Source organism: Siniperca chuatsi, linkage group LG10 (assembly GCF_020085105.1).
Source record: "Siniperca chuatsi isolate FFG_IHB_CAS linkage group LG10, ASM2008510v1, whole genome shotgun sequence".
In the NCBI taxonomy this organism is placed as follows: domain Eukaryota; kingdom Metazoa; phylum Chordata; class Actinopteri; order Centrarchiformes; family Sinipercidae; genus Siniperca; species Siniperca chuatsi.
In genome coordinates this window covers 16473978-16484112 of record NC_058051.1, presented here as the reverse complement: position 1 = coordinate 16484112, position 10135 = coordinate 16473978, and the positions used below count along the sequence as shown (strand labels likewise).

The 10135-nt window shown below is 41.0% G+C and overlaps 1 protein-coding gene across 1 annotated transcript; it reads right to left on the bottom strand.

Annotated features, from left to right (window-relative positions):
* Positions 1-2329: 2329 nt before the first annotated feature.
* On the bottom strand, positions 2330-9680 carry ankrd33aa (ankyrin repeat domain 33Aa). Its single transcript, XM_044212177.1, has 5 exons — positions 9279-9680; positions 7396-7745; positions 7121-7250; positions 6881-7021; positions 2330-5665 (listed from the first exon to the last, which is right to left on the bottom strand). Exons 2-5 carry the CDS (start codon positions 7651-7653, stop codon positions 4842-4844), a joined length of 1353 nt encoding a protein of 450 aa, XP_044068112.1. The 5' UTR covers positions 7654-7745; positions 9279-9680; the 3' UTR covers positions 2330-4841.
* Between the last annotated feature and the right edge of the window lie 455 nt (positions 9681-10135).

The following is a 10135-nucleotide window of genomic DNA, read 5'->3' as shown; positions in this document are numbered from 1 at the left end:
CCAGTCTATGTGTTACAATTGTATGAGGATATGTGTTTACAGTCTGAGTCTCCATAGACATGGTTCAAGCAGTGGCGGCTGGTGGAAAATTTTCTAGGGAGGGCTGTACCACATCCACTCAATTTCAGCAAACATCTGAGTATGATTTAATGCAAAAAAACTGATTGTATCAAAAAGGAATTCCTATTTTGCAGTTAACAATTATTTTATTATTTTAATATAAAACATGTAGTAGAAAATGTTTATTTCTTGAGATGCCCCTATGGACCTTGTTTTGTTGGGCAAATCAACAGGGAGGCAAAGATCAGGAAAAGTAAACATGAAGTGCCGTTAGTGGTGTTAAGTTGCTGTTCAGACACTTGAATGGACATAAACATGGGAATCAAGTCCTCTGAGGTGTAGAGATAGTAAACGCCAGCAAACTTCTGCTTCAGAACTCTCTCACAAGTGAATTAAACTGAATTATACTCAAAAAGAAATTTTGGGTCCCTGATAACCAATACAAAACAGTTAACAGAAGGAAATACCCAAAATAATAACATAAACAATCTTGTAAATATCAATTGACCTCTAATACATGGAATAATTTGAGATCTGTTTTAAAATGTCAACTATGCACATCACACAAAAACACACACTAGGGCTGAACATGAACAAATGTACACTACCAGTCAGAGTTTGACTACATCTGCTTGATACCTGGTTATTCATTGTCCATCTGAAGCCTGTAGCGATGTTGTCGGCAGTTGGTAATGAACTCAAAAACCCGCTGTTGGATGTTACTGTTGGTGTCGATGTAGCTTAGCACAAGCACCAGCTGGCAGTGGGGGGAAATGTTGTCTTGTCTGCTTGAATGGAGATAAAATCAGCGATCTTTACATTCCTCCAGATTGTAAACCTTTAGCACTGACAGCATGCAGTCCAACAGCTCGTTTTGTGCTGTCTTTGACTGCCTTCACAAACGGTAAGCTAGCTGTAGGGGCTCCTTCAGCGCAATGTCTGAGGAGGCAACAAAATCCACCAATCCCCTGAAAATGCCAGGGTTGTCCCAGGAGTCTGTCTCATCATGCCCGCGCAAGGCCGGCTCAAAAGCCCCACAAAACTTCACACAATCGATTATTTTGGATAAAATGTGCCTGTTTTTATATGGCTAATGTTAGCTTAGCAGACTCCATATGTGCCCTGGTGTTCTCATGTTTCCTTACTTTCTCAGACAGGTGCTTCATATCCCTCACTCCCGTAACTGTACATGCCGGATCTGTCCCCATAAAAACCCAAGCATGGAAAGCAAAATAAGGCATTAGCATGAATACATCGAGCTAAGACAGAAGCATCGCATATACTGCTAACCTACTGTCTGACTGCGAGGTCAGGTTGATCTGGGCGATAAAATAATCGCTGTTGTCGGATTAGATTTGAGGACGCTGACTGGCTAAATTGTATGTCATATGGTCATGTCTTTGGCAAAACTGCTACACAGACCCGCCTCCTGTGGGCGATTTCTCCATCGCCCCAGAGCTGCTGAGACATGCAGGCAGGCAGAGGGAACGTGTAGGAAAAGCATATATGTTGCGCAGATGATTTCCCATCATATTTTACACATATTATTGGGTGCACTCCATATTTCAAACACACAAATATTGACAATTTGTTTAATTTATTATTATTATTAGTAGTAGTAGTAGTGATGTTTTTTTGTGGCTCAAGGGCCCAGGGAGGGCGGCGCCCTAGCACTCTCTATTGGCCAGCCGCCACTGGGTTCAAGTCTGATGTATTCCTTCATTGAACTCTAGAGAGGTATTTATTGTAGAGCTGACCTCAAATCACCAAGTTCCCCCCTGTGAAGAGGAAGTGAGCCACAACACTGGAAAACATAATGTGACAATGTTTCACTCTTAGAATGACCAGCTGCAGCACAAAACCCATGAAATTGACTTGTTTTCATAGAAATAACATGCAAAAATAGCCTTTTGATTTTATGTTACCACCAATAAAAGTTTGTTGTTATGTAATGATACTGCACATTGGATTAAAAGATTACAGACCAGGGTTCAAAAGCCATCCCATGCCACTCTAGAGAAAGCATTATAGGCTTCCTTAAGAAGCTCAAAGTAACTTTATTGCGAAAGAGTAACCAAGGTTACGTGCCAGACAAGAGGCTCATTAGTCACATTCATGCCAGTTAAGGAAATGTTAAATTTCAGTGTTGAGGAGGTAATTTATTACTAATATTCTCACCAAATGTGTATTATGTCATGTATTGTGGTATTTTCACCAGATCACCAAATCTGAGGTAAAGATACAGCACTGTGAAGAAAAACAAACTAGCTTGCAAAGGTCAGTACATTTATTCCAAGCTTGCATAAAAACACACATTTTCATCTGTCTCACACTTTATCAAGATGTAGAAGACCTGAGCTGAGTCTCTTGCTTTCACTTTAAAATAAATAACCCCAGAAATGATCCTCTATTTTTTTGTAAGAACAATATCTAAATACATTTTTTTAGATAACACATTTTAATATATTTTGTTATAATTAGATTATGTATTGCAGTTACACCTGTATGAGTTATTAGTGATGATTTTAGCATAAGTACCAAGAATATTTTAAAATGCCCCAATGCAAACTTGACACCAAAAGAGATTTCTTGCCTTGATAGATGCTTAATGTGTAATGCCCAACATATTATTAACAAAAGATTTCCTGAGTAACATTATGTACAAATAGTTTCTTTGCTGTGCATAGGTAACTCTGCAGATGTGAGGTCTGCTATTGGTGTATAACATTTTTTGCAAGCAACAATTCTGGTGGTCAAGTAAAAACCCATCGAACATGGTACATTAAGTATCGGCAGACTGAGGACTTGTATACCAGTGAGCAGTTTTTCAGACAAAATGTTGCAGATATGGCTCAGTTCCTTTTTTCTGTATCTTCACTGCTAACATCATTCACATGCCACAGCCAAACAGTTTTGAGTATTAAGAGTCTGTCAAAAAGACATAATAAAGGCATCTGATAGATGCTACATTTTGCATACAATGAAGATTGGATAACCTGTACAGAAGAAGAATTTAATTAAGTATTTGATAAATTGCAAAATGGTCACTGATTTCATTCATAAAAGGCTGCAAAATGGACCTTGACCAAGAAATTAAAATTTTGAGGCTCAGGTAAGAGTTGTAAGCTCAAAAGTAACTTTAACTTTACCATGGTAGAGGTGTTTGAGGGATTCTAGCGTTTGTCTTCTGAATTTTGATCATAATTGGACAATGTATTACATAGCTATGATTCACTTCCTGTTTCTGAATCTTTGCCAACAACTTCATTTGTGCATCATGGCCGAACAGTCTGAAGTAGCAAAACCCTGCTGAATAATAAATCGGTGTGTTGTGGGCATATTAGTGGGAGGGGGAAGGGACTGTGCCCCCTCCCACTAATATCCCCACAACACACACCCTCTAACCACCATAACAGCACTTTCACCTGAAAGCAAATAACAGAACTGTCATGCACTACAGACACCTGACAAGTTAACTTACTGGACTGCATAATTACACTTTACATACACCAGTATGATGAGCTCTTTTTACCTGATATTTCTTAGCCATACTTTCTAATTTATTTATTTTGTATCTATTGTTATTGTTTTTGTGACTGATATTGTTTTTACTAACAACTGGCACTTTGGGGAACAGCATTTAGTTTTTTTATGTGTGCAGATTGAATGACAATAAAGGAAATCTAAAAGCATCCTACTGACACTGTATGTGACATAGCAGGAAGGTTAGAGCGACATTATAGAAGTAAAAAAATAGGCTTTTTACAAAAATCAAATGTGTTCAAAGTATGGCCTGAAATGGACCAGCTTATATTCTCGGGTCAAAAGGGTTTGTGTATAGGTGAAATGGTTAAACACTTATGAGCTAAAAAGATATCTCATCTCTGGACTGATAAAAGCACTATAGCCTCATTAGTGACTTTTGTACCAATTTAGATGATGATCAGCAAAGCAAATCAAATGTATCATTGATTTCCTGAAGTGAGTTTACCTTCGACTGATGGTGGTGCAAGAGGCATTGTTCACATTGACATAATCCCTCTTGTGCCTCCATTGGTGTGCCAATTTCTGTATCAAACAATAGGTTCGATGGAGTGCCATTACTCCCATTGCAGAGTGGAAAAAGAACAAAAGTTTAAGAATTTTGGGTGCTGATGCAACATGAGTGCTTGGCCTTGTAAAAAGCAGCCACTATCTCTTTTTGATTAACTATAACGTAAATTAATTTGCTGGCCATTGCTCACATAAATACACAGTATTTGCTATTGCTTTGGTTATCTTGCAGTTGAATACCATGATGGCACCCTACTTGGAAATCGTTCACAATACACAGATTGGTAAAATCCTCACAAATGTAGTGTTTTCGAAATGAAATAATGTCATTGTAGGTGTCCGCGATCAGTGTAATTTTGCATCTCCACAAGACTTAATCTACCAATCCACCAGGTAGGAGCTGCAATAAGAAACCATGCTAAGACATGTCACCATATATATCTCCAAAACCAAATAACATTTGGTTAACATAATTTTCAGCTTTGCAAAGATGCTGAAAATGAAATTACATCTAGCAAATTAGAGTCACTCCAGTTTTCTCTTTTTCATCCCAAGCCAAAGTTCAAATCCATCAGTGGGTTTTAATTGTCGATTGCTTACTTCCAAACTTGTGTCGCAATTCCTTCTTCTGTTAAAATTGGCCTCTGAGTCACTGTAATCACATGCTCATTGCTCATGCATGACATTATCAGAGTGAAATTCCCTGAGGAAAAGATAATAATAATGCCTCATTTTTGGCTTGATGAACGTTTGGACCCCTTAGATTTTTTCTCTTGCTCTTTTTCCTTTTCCTGCTGCTTCTTCTCTCTCTTTTTCTCCTCCTTTGCCTCCTTGTACTTCCAGATAGGAGGCTCCAGGTAGCCCTTCTGTCTTTTCTTCTTTTTCTCTTTCTTTGGAGTGGGCTCCCCAGATTTTGTCACTTCAATCTTAGGAATACAGCCTGAGGGGAAGATGCTGTTCCTTTGTGCCATGCTGCGGGGAATGAAGCTTCTTATGCCGCCTGACGGCATGCTTTCCCTGCACTCTAAGTCCTGGCAGCAGGAGGTCAGAGATACAGAGGTGGCTGATACAGCAGTGGGAGAAGGTGAGGTGATGGAGCCTTTACTGTGGGACACTGTGCTGTTCTCCAACTCCTTGCTGCTGTGCTTTTCAAGCAGTTCAGGGATGGCAAACCGTCGCTTGCCAATCTCTGGGGGGCTGGAGGGGCAGAGTGGACGGCAACCAGTGGCTATCAGGGGGCTGTGGATGCTTGTGGTCATCCGCACCATATGATCCATGACCCCATTTTCTTGGGGGTCCTGAGGGAAGCTGAAAGAAAGGCTGTCTTTTAAGCGCTGCCTCAGCTTCTGACTTGCTGTTTTGGTGCTGGTGGCCTTTGCTACCAGGTGCTTCAGCTCAGGCCACTCAGGAATGTAGCTTTCACAGAACTGCTCAGCGACAGGATGAGCCTGCAGGCGGCGGAGTCTGTTAAGAGTTTCAAACCTTCCTGTCCTAAGGACCCAATCCTTTAGACCTCTCCCTTGGACCAGGTCCATTGCATTCATATCTGCACCTGTGCAGTGGAGGGGAGGAAATAGCAGAACGCAGTAGAAACACGGAAACAATCATTGGATGCTGAGGGATGTGAGGAAATCAACTGCTCCTTCAACTCGGTTATATTATCCCACCATGTGGTTGCTTTTGTAGCACAATTCATTGAATAGATGTATAGCATACCACCATCAGAAGTAAAGCAGGCCATTTCACAGCATGGTGAAATAGGACATAGACTACAGTTAGGTGAAAACAATATACTAAGTCAGGCAGGAGTCCTGCTGATTTGCTCTAAAGCTATCTGGGTGTAATAATTCAGTTTTAGCCATTATTGGAGGAAGCCACGTCTATTTAAAAAACTATGACAATCACTTAATGAATAATCAAGGATTTAAAACAAATCCAAGAACACCATGCAGCTAGATTATGAACTAATGTTGTCAATCTGTCTCTGACATAATTGAACTTGGAATAGAACGTGATGGTAATTTTTATAGTGCTATCCTAGATGTGCCCTTGTACAGTTTATACAGGACGAATCCCTGCAGAGAAAGACCAGATTAATTTGCAGATCAGATGTCCCGGTTTACCCTGTATATCACATGTATATAACATTTATAGTTTTTGGTATATGATTTCCTGGGCATGTTCATGAATTGTACACAATAGTTTTTCCCTAAACCATTACACCACATGTGAGAATCTGGGCTGACTGCCTCTGAGTTAATCTATTGTCCATGTGTGCACACACACTAGATGTTCCTCCTATCTGAATGAGGAAATACTGCAAAATTTAAAGGTGGGGTATGGGATTCTAGAGAAATTCAATACCATCATAGAGCAAACAATGACACAGCAAGTAATATAACTAATGTTAGCTAGGTTGTGGGTTAGCTTAGCTAGGTTGTGGGTTAGCAAACTGTCCCTACAGTTGCTGCTGAGAAGCTAACAGCCAGAGAGGGCGAGATGATTTCCCAGAGCCAGCACACCAGCTCCAGACAGCGATACTCACAACTCTCCTGCTACTATAGCAAACATCACAACAACAGCATATGCTGGCAAACTAGAAAGTAAGCTCAATGTCTGTGGGCAAGTCATTTAATGTTACACAAATCGTAGCTGGTAAGGCTGGAATAGTGCTGTGTGGCAGACTGTGAGGAGATATTCGCTGAAATTGACAAAAAGACGTGTACTGGATTAGAATCACATACCCCATCTTTAAAGGAGGTCTTACCATGCATTAGCAGGGCGGACACACACTCCTCTCGGCCCTGCAGGCCTGCCTTGATGAGGGCTGTGAAGCCACGGGGATCCCTGACCTCAGTGTCCACACCAGAGTAGTAGTTAAGGATATAGTTTAAAATGGTGATGAAGCCTGGATTGAAAAAAAATTTATGTTAAAAATGATGTTAATGGTAGGATTGACTTGAGACTAGATGTTGAGGTTATGTGCTGAATGCGTCATCAGACATACCTGCCTGGGCAGCAATCATGAGGGCAGTATTACCATCATTGTCTTGGTGGTTGATGTCTATTAATGGACATGTGTGCAGCAGGGTGACGATGTCTACAAATCCCTTGCCCACAGCCAGCATCAGTCCATCCTGAGGGGGAACAAGGTAGAAATAAATTGACCTTCATTAAACTCTAAGTTTACCTTTAATATTAAACCTTTTTTCTTGCAGAAATGTAGATTTCTCAGGTTGTCACTTTCCTTGTGTGATGAAAAAAAAATGAAATTCATCTTACCCTGCCATTGATGTCCAGCTCCATTGCCTCGTCTTTAGTGACTCCTCTCTCCAGGATCCTGCGCAGGGATGTGACGTCATTCCTAGCGCAGGCCTCATACAACGTTTTAGCTGGTTCTGTATGCTGTTCATCCCCTTCATAGTCGGGAAGCACTGAGTCTTCAGAAAGCACACTCCCTGAGTCAGAATCATCCAGGAGGATCTCCGAGTCCTCGGATGGGCCTGCGCCCAGGTGGGGGTCATAAATTGCAGTGGCCATTGGACCCCCTTCTGCCTGGGATCACACCTGGGTGTCAAGGCTGCTGCACACCACCCACATCTTGTTGTTGTTATGGACGGCTATACACCTGCCTATCAGCAGACATAAGAAGAGGCAAACCCTGCTCAGTCAGAGCTCATTTTTAACTTAGAGATAACTATAATGCTATTTTTAGCCATTTAGTTCTAATGACTACTAAACAAACGCTGTGTTACAGTATATACATATCTCATGTTCCATTTCAGGTGCTGTCAAAAATGGGCACTAATTCTAATGTGAAAGGTGTCAATGCTTGGTGCAAAATATTTGTGTGCAAAAAAATCATTACAGCTGCATTTTATGCGTTGTATGCATTTGTGTTAGAATTCTTCTCAAAATAAGCATTGCACACTAGTTCAAGTAAGACTGCAAGACTAACAAGAAAACACTGGCAGCCTTTGAAATTAGCATGTTAAATAGATCTGATGACCTGAGAGGGCCTTGTGTATGAGGTACGATGCCTAAAGAGGATAAGGAGCTTCACCTCACCTCAGCCTTCCTGTCAGAGCGGATGATCCGTAAGTCTGTTATTTACAAGATAGGCAAGCTGTATAACATGCTTTTTTTTGCCAATGTTTGTTCACTAGCTCAGCCCATTATATAATAGAAGAAGAGAGTGAGTATGACTGAGAGTAGACAAATATTTTCACTATATTTAAGCTAATTAATACTCAGAAATGTGTAAAAATGTGTAAGACATAAATATATCTACAAATAAATAACAAGTACAGTAAATGGTCAAAAAACACTGTAAATCTGCAGAAGCTCAGTCTGTGAAAGTAATGTGAATGAAGGCATAGTAGGAGGAGTGTACTGGGTTGAGAAAGGCCATATGGTGCCGGAAGCAATAGGAGGCCAGGCTAGAGACAGCATCTGTCATGGTGTCTTATCCGTGTCACACTGCTCTGCAGAACAAGTACACTGGGATATCCAGGGGTTTTCTGTTATAAATCAATAAACTATACAAAGGCAATTCATACAAATGTTATGCAATGACACTGTTTCTCAAGGCTCATACTAAGGATGGACTTAGTCATTCTTAATGTTTTGAAGGCGCCACAGATGAGAGTGAGAAAGAGCTTGATTGCTTTCCAGCAAGGGATTGAGGGTTTCAGTCATCAAGCTGCCTTGGCCCTGCATACATCACTACACCATATCCACACTTGGCACAAATTCACACAGATAACTGTTTCCACAGAAGTAGCTTTGCACCTGACAATTACACATTAATGCTAAGTAACAGTATCTTTTGGATAAGCTCTCGTTAAATGCCAGATAGAACTGCTTTTTCTATTTCAGCAGTGTGTCATGCAGAAGAATGAAGATCACTATCACACAAACTTTTCTCTCTCTTCCGCCTTCTGCACAAACATAGAACGCTCCTATTTTAACTCTGCCATTGTGGCCTACACTTCCTGCTGAGAAACACCTTGCAATCTGGTCAAGCTTCTTCCTCTGAATCCTAAATATGAGCTGTCTCTGTTGCCTCTCTAAACTGTGGAGTGAAGGTGCAAAAAATACACAACATTTGGGCCAAAGCAAAGTGACAAAAATCTTTGAACAAATAGTAATAGTCAAAGTCTCACCCTAAAACAATCCAGCCATGGTTTGGTCCTCTTCTCTTTTTTCCCTCTCTTTTTGAACTTGCTCTTGGTGGTTAAACCATCCTCACATATTGGGCTTCCTCTCTTCCTGTTGGCTCTTGGTAGAAACTGGTTAAGTTTAAGTTTCCCAAACTGACTCCAGCTGAATGCCTTCCCCCTCCCTCCATCTCTCCTACTGGCCAGTTAGATTGCCTCATCAGCAGGCAATCTGTTCAGGTCCCAACATAGACTCTGCTGTCCTAAGTCAGGCAACATGCTCTCTCCCTCTCATCCTGATTATAGAAGATTTAAGGATTAAGAGAAAGAAACAGACAGCAGCCAAACTTGCTCCCCTTACAGTCTGTTGAGTTACTCTGCTCTCTCTTTCTCCTCTCTCTCACTTGTCTCCACAGCTCTCTCAGAATCTGTCCATCCACAGCTCTCAGCTGCCCGTCTGTTGTGTCAGAGCAAACCTCTCTAATGGTCCAAATAAGTGCCGTGACTGAATCATGGAGGCTATGGCTCCCAAATCTGCTGTACTGCTGAGGACTCCCTGCCTGAATAATTTCAGTGTGTCTGTGTGATGGGAGACAGTGTTGTGGGTCTGTTTTTCTTATGGAAATCGATTTACTGGGACAAAAAAACTAACCCTGCTGTTACTCTAAGGCAGGGGGGCTTTGGGAGTAATTATTCCCATGACAGGGATGACACACACAGACATGCATGGAAACACATGGACACTCTGTGTGCACACAAATTCTTAAATACAACACACTATGCTCATGCAAACACAACTCATTGTACACCCACACATATGCTGAAACAGAGCAAGCAATCAGAGCAAGCAACTGATTTGCAAA

What these genes read in the sequence shown, in the direction of transcription:
- ankrd33aa (XM_044212177.1), bottom strand. Translation starts at nt 7,653, where the DNA reads ATGGCCACTGCAATTTATGACCCCCACCTGGGCGCAGGCCCATCCGAG. An exon ending in AGCTGGACATCAATGGCAGG is followed by an intron (nt 7,251 to 7,395) that starts GTAAGATGAATT and finishes GTTCCCCCTCAG; the next exon opens with GATGGACTGATGCTGGCTGT. An exon ending in GTCCGCCCTGCTAATGCATG is followed by an intron (nt 5,666 to 6,880) that starts GTAAGACCTCCT and finishes TCCACTGCACAG; the next exon opens with GTGCAGATATGAATGCAATG.